The sequence below is a fragment of the Fukomys damarensis genome, unplaced genomic scaffold (genome assembly GCF_012274545.1).
Source record: "Fukomys damarensis isolate Sample0158 unplaced genomic scaffold, DMR_v1.0_HiC HiC_scaffold_19, whole genome shotgun sequence".
Lineage (NCBI taxonomy): Eukaryota > Metazoa > Chordata > Mammalia > Rodentia > Bathyergidae > Fukomys > Fukomys damarensis.
The window spans coordinates 38,552,612-38,572,890 of NW_022900931.1; the positions used below are offsets into that span (position 1 = coordinate 38,552,612).

The window sequence follows — 20,279 nt, forward strand, 5'->3', positions numbered from 1 at the left end:
TTTGCCAATAACAGTTTGTGGCGGAAGAAAGGTGGAAATACATCTTTGAATGATAATGTAGACAGAAAATAAAAGACTTATTTAAAGGCTTCAAAAAACTGTGAATATATATAAAAGAGGGGGTTATTTAGTAATCTAAAAAAAAAAACAGGATTAAAAGACTATAAAACAGGAAAGGTTTTAAAAAACATTACTAGTAAAAAAAAAAAAAAAATAGAACACACATCAAAGACTGCACCTAGCGACTACCATTCTGGGAAAGCAGAACTGCAGGAAGAATATGCTTCACCTGGTTTAACAGCAGACACAAAACTGCTCTAAGCAGGCTTACCCACAAGAAAAGGAATAACGTAGTGATTATGCAGAAGTAAAGTGCTTAGCACAGACCTGGTTTCAGTTTATCCTTGAGGTATGGAACCAACTTGTACTCTTTAAGAACCAGTTCCCAGTCCAAGTCAGGAATGGTCAAATTTGCCAGAGTTCCCAAACATTCGATCACAAACTCCTCCTCTTCATCATTAGAAATCTGGGCTGCAAGATCCCCAACGTAATCCTGATAAAACACCATTTTAGTACAAAGTTAAATATTAAGAGAAGAACTAATCTAATAATGTGAGTGATAGGAAGAAAAATAAATATCAAGCATGATTCTCTTATTAATCTTGTGCTAAGTTGCTAAGGGAGACTAGTGAGCTGGTTTAAGGCAAGAAGACTGCTATGCATATAGAGGGGTTAGGGACAGAGATCACAAAATAAAAACAGTATCAAAAGGTAGACTGAGATTTTTAAGAGCTAACTTTACACAGAAGTTTCTAACAGGGGAGCCAATTTGGGTCATGAATGAATATTTGATGAAAGCTTGGTAAGAGTTATATATCCATTTATAACACCAATTCACAGTCCATTTTAGTAGAAAGCCAAAAACCATACTTACAATAAAGAGATTTTTAGTTGGTCCATCATGCTGGGAAATGTTTCTAATCATTTTCATCAGCAATGGATCCTTGAACTTCAGAGCTCTTTTCATGAGCATCTTTAGCCCATTTCCTAGAAGAGAAAAAGGAAAATTTCTCCAATAAAACTAAGGTTACTTCAGTCTGGGGATTTGGCTCAGTGGTTCCACTGCCTGCCTTGCAAGCGCAAGGACCTGAGTTTGATCCTCGGTACTAAAACAACACCACCACCACCTAAGGTTACTTCAAGTTTTATGGTTTTATGTAATTATAAAAAATGTGCAGTAAAATGCACAACCTTAAGTGTACATTTTAACTTAGATGCATATATCTACACCCTCACAGGAATGTGTCCCCAGTCAATACTATTTTTCATACAATCATTTTTCTTTTTTCTTCTTGTTCTCATACTGTTTCCTCTTTTCAAATACAGGTTAGTTCTATGTGATCTAGAATTTCATATTAACAGACTCAAACATTGTGATTTTTTGTTGTCTACATTATATACAAATTTTTTTTTATCACTTCTCGGCCTTTTGGCTAAGATCAAGTGCATACACAAATTTTTTAAAAATACTTTTAACTCAGAAAAACTGGACTTCTAGAAATTTTTTTCTAGGAATATGTAACTAGAAATGTTTAAAGATGCAGAGAATGGATAATTAATGCAGCACTGTTTGTAACAAAGAAATAGCAACAAACCTGTGTCTAATTTTATTTCACTTAGCATTAAGGTCTCATGATACATGCATTTTTCTATAAATAACTCAGATTTATCCTTCTTTATGGCTGAGTGGTGCTCCAGTGCGAGTGTTTGTGTATGTATGTATGTGTATCTATCTATCTATATATGACATTATTTTTACCTTTTAAAAAAATTTTTTTTGGTAATGGGGATCGAACACGGGACTTCATGCCTATGAGGCAGGTGGCAGAATCACTGAGGTAATCCCCCCAGCCCTACGTTTTCTTTACTCATTCTTCTGTTGGGCATGTATTTTGCTTCCAAGATTTTGCTAGTATGAGTTGTGCTGCTATAAACAGGGGTGTGTGTATTTCACTGTAATAGTTCCTATAATATGTCTTTTTTAGGTGTTTAAAGTTTTTGTTAGTTACATGTTGCCCATAATGAATAAATTCATCTTAGGAAGTTGGTAAATGTATATACTACATCTTTACTATTTTTTATTTACTACTCCCTTCTCCTTCTTCCACTCTTCTTCCTAGATCCTGTTTCCATCTGCAAAAGGTCTACCTCCATTTTTCTATCATCTAATTCTTATTTTGCTCTTTATCTTTTGGATTTCTTTTATAAGAGAAACTATGAGATATTTAACTGTGTCTGATTTATTTTGGTTATTAGCATTATAGTCTCAAGGTATATAATAATTGTGACTTTGACTCTTTCTTTCAGGAAAATACCCAGAAGAGGTATAGCTGGGTCAAATGGAATTTCTATTCTTAGCTTTTTGAGGAATCTCCATACTGATTGCTATAGTGATTGTATTAGTTTACATTCCCACCAACACTGTAGAGGGGTTCCTTTTCCCCTAAAGCTTCAATGAGTATTTGTTTTTTTGAGTTACTCCCATTTACTCCAGTTACAGCCATTTTTTTCTGGAAGAAGATGGAATCTCAGTGTTGCTTGGACTAGCATTTCTCTAATGCCAAAGATGCTGAACTTTTCTTCATGTGCTTATTGGTCATTTGTGCTGCTGTTTTTGAGAAGTGTCAGTTTGTTTCAACTGCCCATATTTTACTGTTCTTTTATTTTTTGGGATCTAATTTTTTGAGTACTTCATATAATGCAGATATCTGCTCTGTCCAAGGAGTAGCTAGAATTTTTTTCTCCTATTCTGCAGATTTTCTTTTCACTGTTATTTCCTTTGCTGTGTAGAGCTTTTTCATTTGATATAATATCCTTTGTTGATTGTCAGTTATTTTTTGTGCAACTGGGGTTCTGTTCAGAAAATCCTTGCTCACACCCTTGTCTTTAAGTTTTACCCATTTTGTCATTTAGTAGATTCAGTGCTTCTGTTTTCAGATTATATTTGGGTTATCTCTATTCTTTTAATACATACATTCATTGAGTTATAAACTTCTCTCTTGGAACTGTTATCACTGTATCCCATAGGTTTTGGTATGCTATATGTACTTCCACTGTCTTTTGATTCTCTGAACTTTTTCTTTCTTAATTTCTATTGAGATCCACTGATCATTCAATAATATATAATTTAATCTTCATTATTTGCATAATTTCTGTGGTTTCTTTTGCTGTTAATTTGCAGTTTTCTTCCCTAGATCTGATAGAATGCAGGGGATTATTTCAGTTTTTTTGTATTTACTTAAGCAGATTTTTTGGCCTAAGATATGGTCTATTTTGGAAGAAGTTCTGCAACTGCTCAGTAAAATGTGTATTCTGTTGTTGGATGAAACATTTCCAGATATTAACTTTAAAGGAAGATTTTATAATATGTACATGGGAAAAAAATCACAGTTCATTAAAAAGCATTACACCAAAATTTGACATTTATTTCTGGGTGATTAAAAGATTCAATATTTTCTTATTTGCTCATTTACAATTTTTTAAAATGAACATGCACTACCTTTTAAATAAAAAAACTGAATGTTCTCTGAAATATCATAATTTATTACATGTTACCAAGGTAGAGAAACAATAACCTATCACACTTGTATTTTATCACTTCACCGTAGCTGACTGCTGGCTGTTTCACAGATAAAAGCTTCATTTTATCCAGAAATTATTTTAAAAATCAAAATTTAATCAATGATAACTTTGGTTTATAAAATGTTACTGAAGGGTGTGATAACTTTGGTTTATAAAATGTTACTGAAGGGTGTCTCCACTTATGACATAAGAATATTCTATTTAACCCTTAAGAATTATAACTATAGTGACTTAGATACCCACTATAACTCCTAGTAAAATAGAATTTAGGTATCTACTATAATTCTATCTATTTTCCATCAAATTTCAATTACCATATCCTAATGAGGTTAGCTACCTAGGAAGCTCACCGGCACTAACCTTCACAGATTAGCTGTACATTCCTCTTGTTAGCAGCAAGATTAATGCAGAGAGAAATGAGTTCCAAATCAATTCGTTCATCTGAACATTCAAAGAGCATCTTCATTAGCTAGCAAAAAGCATAGAAAAAAATGTTACTGAAAAAATACCATAAAATGTTTCATTTTACATTGAACACTGAAAATAATGTAATATAATCTATATTTCAATACAAAAGTGAAAAGCTGTTCAATGAGTAGGTAATGAACAACTAGCGGTTCTACATTAAATATAAACTTTCAAGTCCAGTGTAGAATACAAGCAAAATTAGATAGTATCCCTTCACCTAAGGAATTACTTGCAAGCTGGGGATTCTAAGTAAGGAAAGTAGCTTATACAAAGGTCACAGTATGGAAAAACACACAGCAGTTCTGAAGAGCCAAAAGAGAGCACAAGTACAGAATGAAAAACAGCTGAGAAAGAAGAAGGTGATGGCCAAATACAGGGTCTTGAAATACTACATGTTAAAGACTTGGGGCTTCATCCTAAGGGTAATTGGAACCTACTAAGTAGGAAAGTGTCAGGATAAGATTTTTGTCCCAAAAAGATTTAGCCAGTGTAAAAATCAGATTGAATCGTGGCTATAACATGTGGGAAACCATCTAGGAGGCTACAGGAAAAGTCCATGTGAGATGATGCCTATACTAGGTATGGCAATGAGGATTGACAAAGGGACTGATCAGAGATATGTTTAGGAGACAGAATCAAACTGGGATTTAATAACTGACTAGATGTTAGGGTTAAGGAAGAGGAAAACTTAAGATGCCAAGGATCTTGCACTGGCCTATGATATGTATGGTAAAACTAACATATAACAAGAAAGGGAAATTAAAGTAGCACAGGGCTGGGGGTGTGGAGCTCAGTGGTATGGCAAGACCCTGCCTTCAATCCCTAGTACTGCCCCCCCATGTAAAATTAAGACAAAGCCTTAAAAGCAAGATGGTGTTTTTCATTTCAGTTGAGTTTAAGTTGCCTACAACAGCTTAGTGCAGAATGCTCAGCTGGAAGTTATAAATGGAGGCCTGAGTTTAGAAAAGATGACTGAACTGGAGCTACATTAGGAATTATCATATCTAATTGTTAACTGAAGCTGTAGGCTGAATTCAGTATGTTGGGCATGGGTATAAAATGAAAAAGAACTCTATTTAATGATAAAGGAAAGGAGGGTCTGAGACACAGCAGACCAAAAAAAAAAAAAAAAAAAAAAAAAAAAAAAAGTTGTGTGTTTTTCCATACTTTATATAAGCCATTTTCCTTACTTGGAATCCCCAGCTTGCAAGTAATTCCTTAGGTGCAGGGATATTACCTAATATTAGGTAGGCTACCTATGCCAGTTAGCACTAATCTAGCTTTATCATGATAAGACCACTGGTATAATGAGAGAAATGAACAATTTTTATGCAATGATTTAGAGAAGCTAGTCTTCTATTATTGAAAATAAATTAACAGTATGTACTATGTAAAGAAAATACGTAAATATATTTTTTTCTAAGTCCAAATTGCTATTATATGGAAGTTATTTTTAGGGTTTATAACCTCAAAATTTCCATGTTTTATCTCAGCATAATACCTTTACAGAACAACAGGGCTTCATGAATCAGGCATATTGCCTTATATATATGAAGTGAATAATAAATAATATTTTAGACTCTATTCTCTTAAGTCTTGTTTGGATTGCTTTCTATGCTAGTTCCAAATAACTTAGTTTGAAAAAAGATACAAGGTCAACACACAAAATCAACCGCATTGTCTAAGTGCTAGCAATGAACAACAGGAAACCAAAATTAAATACCATTATATTGTTACATCTAATAAAATGTAATAATGTATATGCTGGGAATTACAAAATACTGCAGCAGTTGAATGCTTGGCATGTATTATGCCCTTTCCTAGAGGGCAATTCTTTAATCACAAATGTTAAGAGTAAAGAATCACTTGATAGAGAAACATTAATGCATAATAATGCTGTAAAAGATTCCATTGCAAAAATAATCTCAATTTACTGTATATATTTAAGACTTTGAAAACCTTATTTATAATTACCAGCTAATAACAGTCAATAAAAAGTTACAAATTAGAAAAAAATATAGGTGACAATCCTCTACTATAATTAGTTGAAAAATATACAATTCAAAACATATTAAAGATTTCTTCTGAACTTTTACTAATGCTGAGAAACCTTATAATGAAAATCTGTTACATTAAAGCAATTAACAAGGCAAAATACTTCTTGCTAGCATAAAATATTTTATCAAGTTAGCCTTTGGAGCATGACAACTGCCCCGAAAATTGGTTAAAAAAAAAACTTTCCATGTTCAATCTCATGTAGAAATAATCAGGAACTATCTTTTAAAATATTACTACACAGTTTGAAAAGCTACCCAACCTTCATCCTCAAAACTCTGAGAAGTGAGAACTAAATATGAAGGGAATGTATCATAAAGAATTAGCTTTTCATAGAAAAAAACACTTCAGTTTTAAGTGAAGTATTTATATCAAACACAAGTTCGTTAAAACTCCAAGTGCAACAGGAAACATTGCTTTTGATTACTACCCATGGCACTTCAAAAATGAGTGAAATTGCCGACAACTAGGAAACATTACTGGATTTGCTGTTTTAACTATGTCCGTTGTCATCTTTTACTAATTTCACAGGAAAACACTTAAAGGGCTTCAGCCGGGGCAATGAAGATGCAATAGTGTTCAATCAGCCAAGTCCCATATTGGGTATCAGATACCAACGACCCAGGACTGAAATCACTGTGTCTAGACTCTCTGGCACCTGCCTTCACTTATTTACCAGTGACCAGAGGCCAACCCCCACAGCTCTCCGCATTCACGTACACCTCCTCCTCCCCCACTGCACTGCCCCAACATCTTTGAATGATTACACCAGAACTCCGCAAGCCTCCGGAATCTCTTCTGACTGCCTACTCCCTAACTCTTGTGTTTGAAGTGATGCTCTGGTTTCTGAACTTCAGCAGATAATGGCAGGCAAGAGCAAAGGGGGCTGTCAGAAAGGACGTTTACCAGCATTCAGCTAAAAAAAAAAGGATATAGATCAAAGAGGACCCAAATAGGACAACGGTGGGGGAAAGCATGTGGATCACTATGAAGACTCTTGAGCAGTGTTCTAGGGTAAAATATTAAATAACACCATGACATCACTACCTAACCATGTACTTTGATTGGCTGTTCTATTACCAATAAATACTTTCATAAGCATCTGGATGGCATTTGCACCTATTGAAACAAAACATACGGAGGTCTAAATAACAATGAACTGTTAATGTGTACTTTTAACTATTATTAGAATACAACCATTAACTCCTGGTTATCCCAAATACGCCTACTTGAAGCAATCTACCCACTGAGACCATTAAGACCATGTATAAAGCACGATTTGATCTGGCCCCCAAATTTTGCAGGATAGTGACAAATGGGAGAAGAAAATTAGAGAACATTGGATAATCAGAGACAATGAAGTATAGAGAACGCAAAGCAGTAGAGTTTGGGGAAATATTGCAAGATCTGTTTCATGTATTGGCACCTATTCTTGATGGTAAATGTTTTTAAAAAATTTACTTCTAAATTACAAGTTCATCTTACAAAACATTCTGTATAAGAAAGGCAGTATTTAGACTGAATAGATTAAAAATGAGAAACAAGAAAGACAACATTTTATTGAGAAATTTTACTAATTTTGAATAGTGATTTACAGTTAATAGTCTATATATAATATCTGATATTAAAGAATAACCATATTCCACTTTTTTGATCATTTAAATGAACCTGCATTACAAGTGAGCCATTACTTTCTTATCTTTGAATTTATTTTACACTGTGCTTTGAAATATTTATGTGCAATACCTGAAGATCTTTACTACACTATTTAAAAAAAATGTATATATTTTTATCTGTCGGTCGGTCAGCTGGTCAGTCTGTCTGTCTGTCTATCTATCTATCTATCTACCTATCACAGGGGATTGAACTCAGGACCTTGTACTTGCAAGGCAGGCACAGCACCACTGAGCTAAATCCCTGGCCCTTAAACAACTATTAATATACATAATTCAAGAAGAACAAAGTATTACATTAACTCTCAAACAACCCATATGGCTTTCTTTAATAAGCAGGTTAATCAGATGCTGTTACAAGTAAGTTTAAAGCCTCATTAGCAACTATTAACATCTCTGAAAGGAAAAGAGATTTCACCTAATTTGTATTTGTTTTATTTTCCATCACTCTCTTATTTTGCAACAGACCTGGCAGTAGGTAGCAATAGTCACAGCAACATTTTCCTAAATATTATGTCAAAACTGGGCACCATGAAGTACAAGTTATAGACTAAGTGGAACCTTAGGTATAAACATTCTAGATTTGTTTTTTTTTTTTTTCCAAAATACTGTCTCATACTAAACAGTTTTAGATATTTACAACACAATATGGTACATAACCTCAGTATTCCAGTAAGAGCTGAAGTCAAACAAAAAACCTTGAGCCCTGAATGAGTTTTGGAAAATTTTGTTCATGAAATACAGATTACAAATGTTCTGAAAATTCCACTGCTGCTATTTCTGGTGTTAGAAAATGGGCTGGCAAGAAAACATGAAGGAATACTGTTATTGAAAATGTATGGGGAAATTATAAGAACAATGTCTAAAAGCCTAAAGAGGCTTATTTTATTCATTAATGATAAAGCTTTATAATTTATATTTGACATTACACATTCTAAAAGAATAAGACAATCACAAATTCAAAACTCAATGTTAAGTTTTCTACCCCTCCTTGGTTTGCATTTATTTCTCTTTAATATCATTCTTTAAAAATTCTAAATGTGATAAAACAATGAATCTGTTCAAGAATGTTTTGTCCTTTTTGGCTGCTGTTCAATTCATATCCTGTAGTCAATGAAGTTTTGACATTAAATGAGATTGAAAAAGGAACACCCTTTGAAACTGCAAAGCAGTAACCTTTAAAACAGATGGAGTGAGACTGTAGTAAATCACCTATAATCTCCCCTTGACATGGCTACTCTTTTACTGAAAACTTGTTTGACAAAAAGTTTGATCACACTCCTCATTGGCTATAGTATGAAACCTGCTATCTCTGTAAGCCCTGCCTTGTTAGATAAGGTGTGTTGTGTATTCTTTGAAGGGTGTCTACTTCCTATAAACAACCATAATTCATTTGTCCCTTGATATGAAAGGCTAAGAAATTATCCTTGAGAGCTCATCAGGTTTTAACTCCATGTAAGTGAAGTGTTAAAATGCTAGAATAGCAAATTTAATTTTAATTTTAATACTGTCCTCCTAATTTGCAATAGAGGATGTCAATGTGAATTAATGTAGAGATAAATTATTATACATGTCAATTACTTTATCATACATTTAATATTCTTCATATTTTGACAATAGGAAATTGTTCAGTAGGACTACTAAGAGGAATTATTTTAGGAAGTATGACTTGGTCATATTCCTTTGAAGTATTTTTTAAAAGTGTGTTGTTTTGTATATTATAAATTTTGCAATTTTGTTTTTTCTATTTTAGAAAACTATAAAAGTAATTAATGTTAAAAAGCAGAATAATCAGTGTTCCAATCATCAGATATTCATATTAGTGGAGCCTGGTTTACTAATGACTAATGGCACAATGTGATTATTCCATAAATGTAAATATCCCTAAGGGCACAATCGCATAGATATGGAATCTCTAACCTTAAAACAGATTCTATATTTTTAAAAAGCCAGTAGGCTTCTTCAAAACAGATAGACCTAACATGAGAAATATATCAAGCAAGAGAGGTGGTGCATGTCTACAATTTCAGCTACTCAAGAGGCTGATGCAGGAGAACTACAAGTTTAAGGACTGCCTAGGAAACTTATTAAGATACTATTTCAAATAATATGGATGGGGGCTGGGATTTAGCTCAGTGGCACCATGCCTACCTTGCAAGTGCAAGGTCCTGGGATTGATCCCTGGAACCCCCAAAATATATGTATGTGGCTGGGGATATAGCTCAGTGGTAGAGCACTTGCCTAGTAGGTGTGCGGCCCTGGGTTCAAATCCTAGTACACAAAGAAAAAAAGAAAAGGAGATAAAAGAAGTGGGGGGGGGGAAGGAGAAGGGAGGGGCAGTAAAAAAAACTGTTCTTGAAAACCAAGCTTTTAAAACAAAATGCAAGGCACTTAAAACTATCAACTATAAGCTAAATTAAAAGGCAAATGAAAACTAGGAAATATCTGTAACCAACGTTCATTGGAATATAAAACAGAAAAATGCCACACTATTAGAGAAACAATAATAACCACTATTGTTAATCATGAAACGCTAATTGGATATATAAACTTACTACTTCTTAGAACATAATTTGGTCAAAATGTATCAAAGGCACAAGTACTCTTAATGAAAATTTATATATGTGCGTAAGGATTTGCTTATATTTTTATGTGATAAACTGGAAAAAGATCTAAACATAATTTAACAACATTTAATGGTCATGAAACAGAATACATCTACATATTAGAAAAAATGTTTGAAAAGTATTCAATGGAACTATACTGATCTATTAATAAAGCAATATATGAAAATCATATATGCCATATAATCTCAATATATTATTATTTTTTAAGTGTATAGAAGAAAGTGTATCAAAATCTTAAATAACTAGGTTTGGGATAACAGAAAGTTATTCTCATTTTTCCACAATCCTGTTCTTTATTTGAATGAAGTGCTGAGGACTGAACCCAGCTTGGACACGACAGGCAAGTGCTTTACCACTGAGCTAGGGATGTACCTCCATTTCTGTACTTTCTGAATATTCTACAACAAATTCATATTTTTGATATTTTTAATGAAAATTCAATCTTACAAATCAGGAGAAGAGAGCAAAACAAAATACATATTTTAAGTGTTAAAACACTTACCTGTGGTATACAATCAGTGTATGCAAACATTGATTTAAAGCGATCATCCATGCTTATGTGGTAAAGCACACATATTGCTATTTGTTTGTAGTTTTCATTGCCTAAGAAGAAATAATGGATATAGTGAAGTATACACACACACACACACACACACACACACACACACACACTCTATAATACTCAGATTAATATGCTAAAACTTAAAACTATTGAGTCAAACCCTTATAACTTAATGTGGAAAATATTCAGAGCTCCTTAATTCAGATCTGAAGCCTGGAGCACACTAATGTTTGCTGGGATACATTTGGGAAAAAAATACCCACAACCCTAAAATTGAACCACTTTCAGTAACCCCAAAATAAAACAGGGTGCATCACTGACCTCCTCTATCCTTATTGTTTTATCATCTGGTTCATGCAATCTCTTGACAATTATATGAGAAATATTAAACAAAAAGTATATATGATTTATATGAATCAAAAACTGGAAATATTCAAAAGATGAAAGTAGAAATGATTCATAACAAAAATATGTATGAGTATAAAATGCTACACTAAGCATAGGACAAGGAATATCTTCTCAGCATTTCTGAGGTTAGATTGTTCTGAGCTTTGGATGTAGCCCAATGCTAGAGCACTTGCCTAGATATAAAGCTGGGATATATGAGAAAAAGTCATATTTAAAATCTTAAAGATGAATATTACTAAGTAAATGGCTATAGAAGATGTAATATTTATACTAATTATTTAAGGTTGAGAACTGTATTTAGAGAGAAGAGCAATATAAAAATTGTGAAATCACTCAAATAAGATTACAGACAAACTAGGTAATTTTTACCCCCAACATTTTTCTCTTGAAATCAAAGCAATTAAATTATAACATTTGTAGTTACTAATATTAGATTTTCATAAATCACATCTTTACACTATTGAAGGCATTTATTTATACTTATTTTAAAACCTCAAAGTACACTTGCCGTAGGGAAATATATTTAAACAGGTTTCTAAAATGTGAAGGTGAAAAATGAAAATAATCCAACTTTACAGTGCTTCATAGTATTAAATCCTTTTTTCTCCTCAGGAAGTGAGCTATTATAAAATCTTTTCAAATAGCATACTAAAGCAAGCTCTTATGTTCTGAATACCAGTTTCTTCCTGCTCTTCTAGGTTTTTTTTTTGTTTTTTTCATCTATAGATAAGTTCTAGTGCTACTTAATTTTCACAAAATATTATTTGAAGATATTTTCTCTATATAATGAATTTACTGAAAAGTAGGATTTGAAACCATGCAACTTACTTGATGGTAAAAGGAACAAATAAAAATCAGTAACCAATATAAAAGATTCCTCACTACCAAAGTAAATCATAAAACACAAAAATCCAATGTGGAACTAAGAATGAAATAGAAAAAGAAGTTTTTAATCTGTGCTCCAGGACAGTCTGTCCATTGTCAATGTAAATAAAAAGATTTTAAAAAACAGTGTCTTTCCAAAAGAATTAAAAGAATTATACCACAGTGATATATGTGCACCCATGTTTATAGCGGTACAGTTTGTAATAGCTAAAACTTGAAATCAACCCAGTTGCCCATCAGTTGGAGACTGGATAAAGATGTGGTTTTTCTATAAAATGGAGTACGACTCAGCCATAAGGAATGAGAAACTAGAGTCATTCATAGGGAAATGGATGCATATTGAGGTCATACTCTTAAGTGAAATAAATAAGACACACGTGTAAATACTGAATAGTTTCTCTGGTGTGAAAAACTAAAAGTGTAAATAAGATCCAAATTGTATAACTGATAATGTGAAATAGGAAGAAAAGGGCTAAAGGTGTAGGGATAATGGGAAGGGTAGGGGAAAGGAAATGAGGGAAAAGAAAAAATATGAAGAAAGGAAAAAATGGAAACAAAGTCTTTGTAAATAGGGGAGGGTAGAGGGGGTGAAGAGAGGGCAGGGGAATAGGGAAAAAAATGAGAACTAAGATCTATCATGTAAAGGTACAAGATCCCAATGGTGAATGTAACTGTACTGTATACTTAAAAACTACCAATAAACTCAATAAAAAAGAAAACAACAACAAAAAAAATGTCTTTAGGTGCTGCATCACATATATAGAGAGAGGAAATAAAGGTTTGCCATTAAGAGATACTGTGTTTTCTTTAAAGGATAACAAGACCAGTCTTCTCTGTCTCTCCCCGATCTCTGTCTCACTCACATATACATATATGTATCGAATCAGGATAGAATGTATAGAGAAGAATCCCAAATTATAAGTTGGTGAATAATATGTAAAAAAGTTCTCATACAGAACAAAACTTTTATAGCAAATCTAAATATCTACTTGCAAAAAATGTGGTGCTTCCTCAGCAGTCAGTCCTAATTCTGTACTTGCTCATATACTCTTTCTTTTTCACTTCATACTCATGGCCAAAGGTACAGTCTTGTAATTCTTCCCTATACCATTGTAATTCTTCTCTACCTGTGATCCTCTATTAAAAACAAACGTAGATGTAAATACAAAAAACAAAAACCCTCTCAACATGCCTCAAATTTCTCATACTCTTTTCCTATAATGATCAACTTAGCCAGAAATTTGCTGAAAACTAAAAAAAAAAGGACTAAAAGAAACAGAAACTCTTAAGGGCATCAGGTTATAAGATAACCAAACTTTCTAACCAAAATTCTTTGAGAGGAGGGGAAAGAGAAAGGGCTAAACAAAGTATTATTCCTATTCCACGTTCAGCATTCATTTTCTAAATTTAGTCTTGACAACAACTGAAGAGGTAGGAAATGTTTTGTCTTCAAGATTGGGCAATAACACTGGCTAGGGTTCTAACTCTTTCAAAAGGAAACACAGCTGTAAATCTGGGATTCATGCCTAGCACTGACTATACAGCCCATGCACATACTTTCATGAGCCTTCCAGGAAACAGCAGCAAGAGTGAAACCAAAAATGTCAGGTAGGTAGGGGATACAGCTCAGTGACACAGTGCTTGCGTACTATGCACGAGGCCCTAGAGTTCCACCCAATGACTGCAAAAAATAAAACAAAAGCAAAAAACAAACCAAAGCCAGACAAATAGCATCATTACCCCTTAGGGTACAGTACAGGAGGGAGATGCTCCTGGAAGAGATGCTGTAGATCTGGGGCTTCTGGGAAAGAAAGTGCAAAAATTGGAGAAGCAAGAGATGAAATGCAGACACGAAATCATAGAATCTGTGTCTAGGTATAGTAGGTACCAATGGATGACTGATATTCCTGGCAGGGGCAGACTGCTCTGAAGGAAGCTGGCTTAGGTTAAATTTGTGATTCTGACACTCATTAGCTATCTGGCCTTGTAGGCTGTTTAGATTCTGTACTTCAGTTTCTTTATCTGCAAAGTGAGATAACGACTTTCCTTATCTCAAAAAGTTATTATGTAAGGATTAGGTGACAGAATCCTGGTAAAGCACTTACCACAGTCTGACAATGCTAAATCAATTCAATAAATTTATTGTCATTAGGTTATCAAAAATAATATTTTGTTTCACCAAGAGAACAGTATTACCATCAATTCCTAATACACATGTTGTGATGTATTCTTCTATTCTCAAAACTATGGTTAGAAGTCAAGCAGGTTTGAGAAGCAGCCAAGATTTCTCTGTGATTAGCTAGACAGGGTTCAGAGGGTTACTCTGAACCTGTGCTTGGCCACTTTTCCATCTAGTTATTTTCTTATAAAGCTTTGTTATTCCAAAAGTATGGGATTAGAAAGTCATCTTACTTCAGAGGCTCCACTCAAGTGACCCTTATCTAATAAGAATCCTTCATCATTCTCTTATTCTCAAATTCTTCACTAAAAACTGAGAAAGGAAAATGAGTTCCTCCTTCCCCCACTGGCTTCCACACACGTTATAAATTTCTCCTTCTGCTTTCATGCTTTCCTATCTGGAATGGAACTTGTTTTCACTTTTAGAGTGGTCAATGGCCATGGTGGTGATGGGCTACCATGTGATGAAAGGACAGAGAAGTCTGAGAACACTAAAAACAAAACTCCTAATTAGCTGCACTGCTTCCACCAACACAGAGGTAAATCCCTTCATGTTTGGTCTACACACAGCTGGACCAAAGACATAGGAATATAACCAGAGCTGAGCCAGACATATTTTTTCCCTTGAGGAAAGTGTGTGAAAAGAGGTGATGACAGATCTAAGGGACCATAATATATTCAGAGATTTATCTAAGCCAAGTTGCTGATGTCTACTTGATTCTGTCTGGGCAAATGTTCTCTTAGAATTCAAACAACTGATTTACAAATACCTGCACAATTAATTTTCCCATTTATTATTTAAGTAGGGAATGAAAAAAGTACAAACTGGTATTCATTCAAACTAGCCCTTTCAGTCCAAATAATGTAATATTTTATAAATGCCCTTGTTGCCCAGATGTTACCTTCCTGATTCTAATTTATATCTTGCTGTTACAAATCACACAATTTCTTTTCACCTCTAAGAAAGTGCAATATATGAAGATTATAGTACATAAATCACAGGTATCTTATTCACTGTATCATAAATGATTATATAAAAGATGAATTTCTTAATAAAAATGCAGCCTATAACTTCACGGCATCTAGTAGATAGCTGACAGTGACAACAAAATGACAAAACATTTTAAGACCACAGTGAGTATGTGGAGCGGGAAGATGTCTAGAAATACAGCCTGATTTCATCTATACAAACCCAGCTAAGCACAGAAAATAACATCTGGTTGGCAGCCAACATTTATTGTTTTTACTTAAAGGCTGATCTACAGATCACATAGCAATAATCTGCCATTAGAGAGACTGAATGGTCCAAGTAAAATTAAGAGTGTATCCTTTACTAGAAGCTAATAAATAGTCTTCTTCACTCACTAGAAGGATATCCGAGTCCTTAACAAAATAAACCTCAAGAAAATATTACATACCCTAAATGAATTCCTACAAGAAACAGGGTGACAGGGTATGATTTTCTCCTAAGAATTCATGACTAGAAGCCACAAACCAGCTATGATTACTCCACACCCTATAACTGGCAGACATTTCAAAAGGTCTCCTTTAAGACGTACAGACATCAATTATTCCCTAATGTCACCCCAAGTAAAAACAGGCTGCCAACAATTGGTACACTGGCACGGCACCAAAGGCTCTGTGAATTTTGAACAGAACAATGAAAACACTGGATATTTTGAGAACTAGGTTCTTAATGCCTAGGGGTGGGTTAGTCAAATCAGTTCAAGTAATAAGGGCAGGATAGAAAAATGGCCTAGTCATTATGATTCCTTTGGTATTTATGGTAATAAACATGAATCATGATGAACTCAATAGCCATTAAATGCACAGGTTATAAGTACTTCCATAGGATTTCCACAGGAATTCACTGTTAATTAACTGGATCATTATTTGAAAGTGTTACGAATATCTTAGCATTTGTGTAGCCACCCCCCCCATTGGCCACTCCCAGCTGAGGGCACTGAATACCTTAACAAGCTGGTCATTAACTTCAGTAACTGATTTTGTGGGAATTACTACACTTATTAAAGACATTCAATAGTTTATAAGAAACATTGCCTCTTTTTCCTAAAGAAATTTACAGCTGTGGTTTAGCCCAAAGAGCAGAAGGAAAAAAATAAATCAGCTCTTTGGGCTACTCTCATGATCCATTTTTCTGCCAATTAAAGGGGAAAACACATGCTGGGATTTGAATTTTAAAATGTCTTCAATTTTTTCATCTCTGAACTGATCAGTAAAAGCACCATTCAGCTACTAATTTTGTAAGACACTTGGGATTTTCCATTCACAGTTAAGTCAGAAATACGAGTTTTGCACACTAGAACGCAAGGCCAAATTTCCGCTTCTGGAGCAGACCGGCACAACCCTTTGGGAAAATAGAGTGAGAACACAAGTTATGGGCCACATTATTAACCAGATTCTCATACCCTTCTACCCCTTGTCTTCGTTCAAAGTAGAATAGTTCCTTTGAAGTCACAAAGGCTCCATGCAAAGATAAGAGAAGTGGGAATATAAGCACACCTATATTGGAATAGGGCAACATTAAGGTGATATATTACCCTGGAAATTCTATATGAATACAACATGTTTCAAAAACCATATGTATTTTTACATTTACTAAGGCATTAGAACCCACAAAGCCCTATCAATACAGTATAACAAAAGTGCCACAGACTAAACCCATCATGTAAAAGATAATTGCAACATTTATTAAACATCAATATCATCTATTTCAAAACACATGAAAATATACTGAAGGTATATTAGAACATCTCTGTTACTTTTTCACATGATAGAACTTAAATTATTAGAGCATATACTGTGGATACATAGTTCAATTAGATAGCTTTAGTTTAAACTAGTCTTGGATAGAACCAGGTGTGGTGTCACATGCCTGTAATCCCAGTACTCGGGAGGCTGAGGCAGGAGGATTGCTACAGCGTGGGCTACATAGTGAATTCCAGGTCAGTCTCAACTGCATAGTGAGACCCTGTCTCAAAAGAATAAATTAATTAAAAAAAATTTAAATTAGACTTGGACAGATCAATTTTTAACATTGTAACTACACCGGATGTTTAGAAAAGATTTAACAGATAAAAGCCAACCATTTTTAACCAAGAGGTATGTGGGAAGAATAACAGAATTTATAAGTTACAATGATTAGTAAGAAAACAAGTATAAAAAGTTTTGTGATGAATGATTTTTATGTCCAATTATTTAATGCAATGAGAAGCAAATTATAAATCTACCACTAAACTAACCAGCTCTCTAAAGTAACAGTCACTAAATAAGTACTCTAATATCTAACATTTTTGACAGATTTTCATTATTTTTTATTGTGTACAACTGCATGTTGAGCTATGTTGTTTATTTTTCAATGTGTTTTCAATTATTTTATTACCCTGTCCACAGAATTGATTATATCCAGAAAAGACTACAACTTATTGGTAATAAATCCTGTAACTATGCAGCCTTGTGGTACAAATGATAAGAAACAAAATAAAACCCTTAACAACAACTGCTTTCTAGCTTATAGGTCCACACCATTGACTTAATGTGCTTTGGCCAAATTTTACCATCTAGAAATGGAGACACCACAGGCAATGTTCACACACAAAGTATTGAAACCAGCTGGCAATAGAAGAATATTAAGAAAAAAGGCTCCTTGATTTAATTGGGAAAACAGGAGGAAGCATAAATTTTACTGCCATTAATAACTTCAAGCAATCTTGATATGACTCTACCTCACTCTGACGGGGAGACCATGTGCTTTCTGTTAGTGTTTGCCACATCTGACCTCTATTGTTTGCTCACTTGATCAGGTAAGAAAAGGTAGGTTTATTTATAGGATAAATGAGGCCTATTAAAATTGAGAAACAGCTCAGTAGTCTATGAGGAGCTGCATTCTGAAACAGATGTGTGAAATTCCTTAAGTTTGGTAAACAGGCCAAACCCTGTTTTAAAAATATACCTATTTCTTAAAGAAACCATAATAACAGCAACCTCATTTCCAAGAAAATGGAAAACACCTCCTACATGTAAAATATACAGATCATTTCCAAAAAATTTTTTAATAAACAAGTCTGAAAAGGCCACTTACAAGATACTGCTCTTTTTAAAAATAAAGACAAGTTTTATGAGTTTCATTTTATGAGGCGGTTGATTAAATAGTAAGTCATTAATATAGAATGAAAAAAGTGAATTTAACATGATGGGAAAATTTCAAAGGTGTTCAGAACTTAACATTGTCAATTTTCATTTAAGGATATATGACAGAATGGTCAAAGGAAATAACCCTCAATTTCTGTGTGATCAAAGTTAAGAGTCCAATAGTATCTGCTCTGGTGATCTCCAACAATAAGGGAAATCAGACTTGCCTAAACCGGAAAAAAATCAAACATTTCTCATTTAACATTTGACCTGGACTGACTCTATATGCTGATGAAATCTTCCCATAGCTCTGTAAAATGGCCTGAAACTCAGATTACTTAAATGTAATCTAGGCAAAATAAATCAGGTACCACTATTACTCTCAAAAGCAATTCAGGTTCTACTCACAAAATATAAAAACATTTATACCAATTTAGAACTACTTAGAAACTCTAATTTGTCTCCCAGTGAAGACAATATGGTCTAACATTACTCCTATTATACATTTATATATTGGAGATAATTCATGTGAAATTCTGAAACAAGCCTGATGTATGCTATTGAATATAGGAAACAATTTTTTGGCTACAACTAATAAAGTTAGTTTCTGCACAAGCCAGCCACACCAATTAATACTTACATACAAACTTTTCCTTAGAAAAAGCAAGTTTTATATATATAAATAGAAATTTGAATCAAGATTTAAATTACGGCTCAAGCCTTCATACTACTCATATTCAGTACTGTTATCAGTGACCAGCGCAGTTTTAATGATTAAAGGAAATATGTCAGAGCTAGTTAATTTTTTAATTATACATGGGTTCATTAATTATATTGAAAAAAGCTTAAAAAGAATAAAGTACTAGAATATTATGATTTTTAGCTATTATAAGTGTTATAAATATAAAAAAGCTTAGAAGCATTAGCATGTAACATTATTAGTTCCTCATTTTTATCTTTCCTTATAAGAGACCGTAGGCAGAATCCCAAGGAAAGATAACTTGTGATGTGGGGTTCAGTATTAAATGAACTTCTGAATATGTTTAAGGAACAGTTTGCTTATCTGGGTGTGAAACTTATTTAATCTGTATGAACAATGCTTTTCAAACTACTGTGGTGGAGGGCTGGGTTTTTATTTTCCTTCCAATAATATGCTAAGAAACAATACTTTAGTTATGTATAACAAAAATGAAATCAAACAAAACATGCTCAAAACAGAAGTCCAAAATTATTATTTCTTTCAGGAGACATAATCTTATTTTGTGAAACTGCTATATATATATTGAAATGCTTATTTTCAAATCTGGACTTACTCATTTTAGACTAGTTAAAAATAACAACAACACACCAAATAGTCTGTGTACCACACTTTGAATATCATTGTATTAGCAGACTTGTGTTCTGAATTACACACTTCATTAAAGGAAGCTATGTAAGTAATGGAAACTGTTTTTTGTGCTCCTAATCTGTCATTCAGCAAACATTATTCTCAAGTCTTTCTCTTCATGACTAACATTTGTGGGACTTCCTAGTTATGAAATACATATTAATTCTCTCATCTGATCCTCAAAATAATAGTGTGGGATAGACACATTTAAAAATCTAATTTTTTTTTTTTTTTTTTTTTTT

At 33.5% G+C, this 20,279-nt stretch overlaps 1 protein-coding gene and 1 pseudogene across 5 annotated transcripts in view; one reads left to right on the forward strand and one right to left on the reverse strand.

The window, feature by feature from the left end:
- The window catches only part of Kifap3 (kinesin associated protein 3), a 164,549-nt gene that overhangs the window by 59,588 nt on the left and 84,682 nt on the right, over positions 1–20,279 (reverse strand). For all 5 annotated transcript variants that reach the window (XM_010615688.3, XM_010615687.3, XM_010615692.3 and 2 more), the window contains 4 exons: positions 10,968–11,068; positions 4,003–4,111; positions 935–1,047; positions 388–553 (listed from right to left, as the gene is read on the reverse strand). In XM_010615688.3, coding sequence (XP_010613990.1) covers positions 388–553; positions 935–1,047; positions 4,003–4,111; positions 10,968–11,068 — 489 coding nt within the window. The remainder of the gene's footprint in view (positions 1–387; positions 554–934; positions 1,048–4,002; positions 4,112–10,967; positions 11,069–20,279) is intronic.
- LOC117286996 lies at positions 1,474–1,594 on the forward strand (annotated as a pseudogene).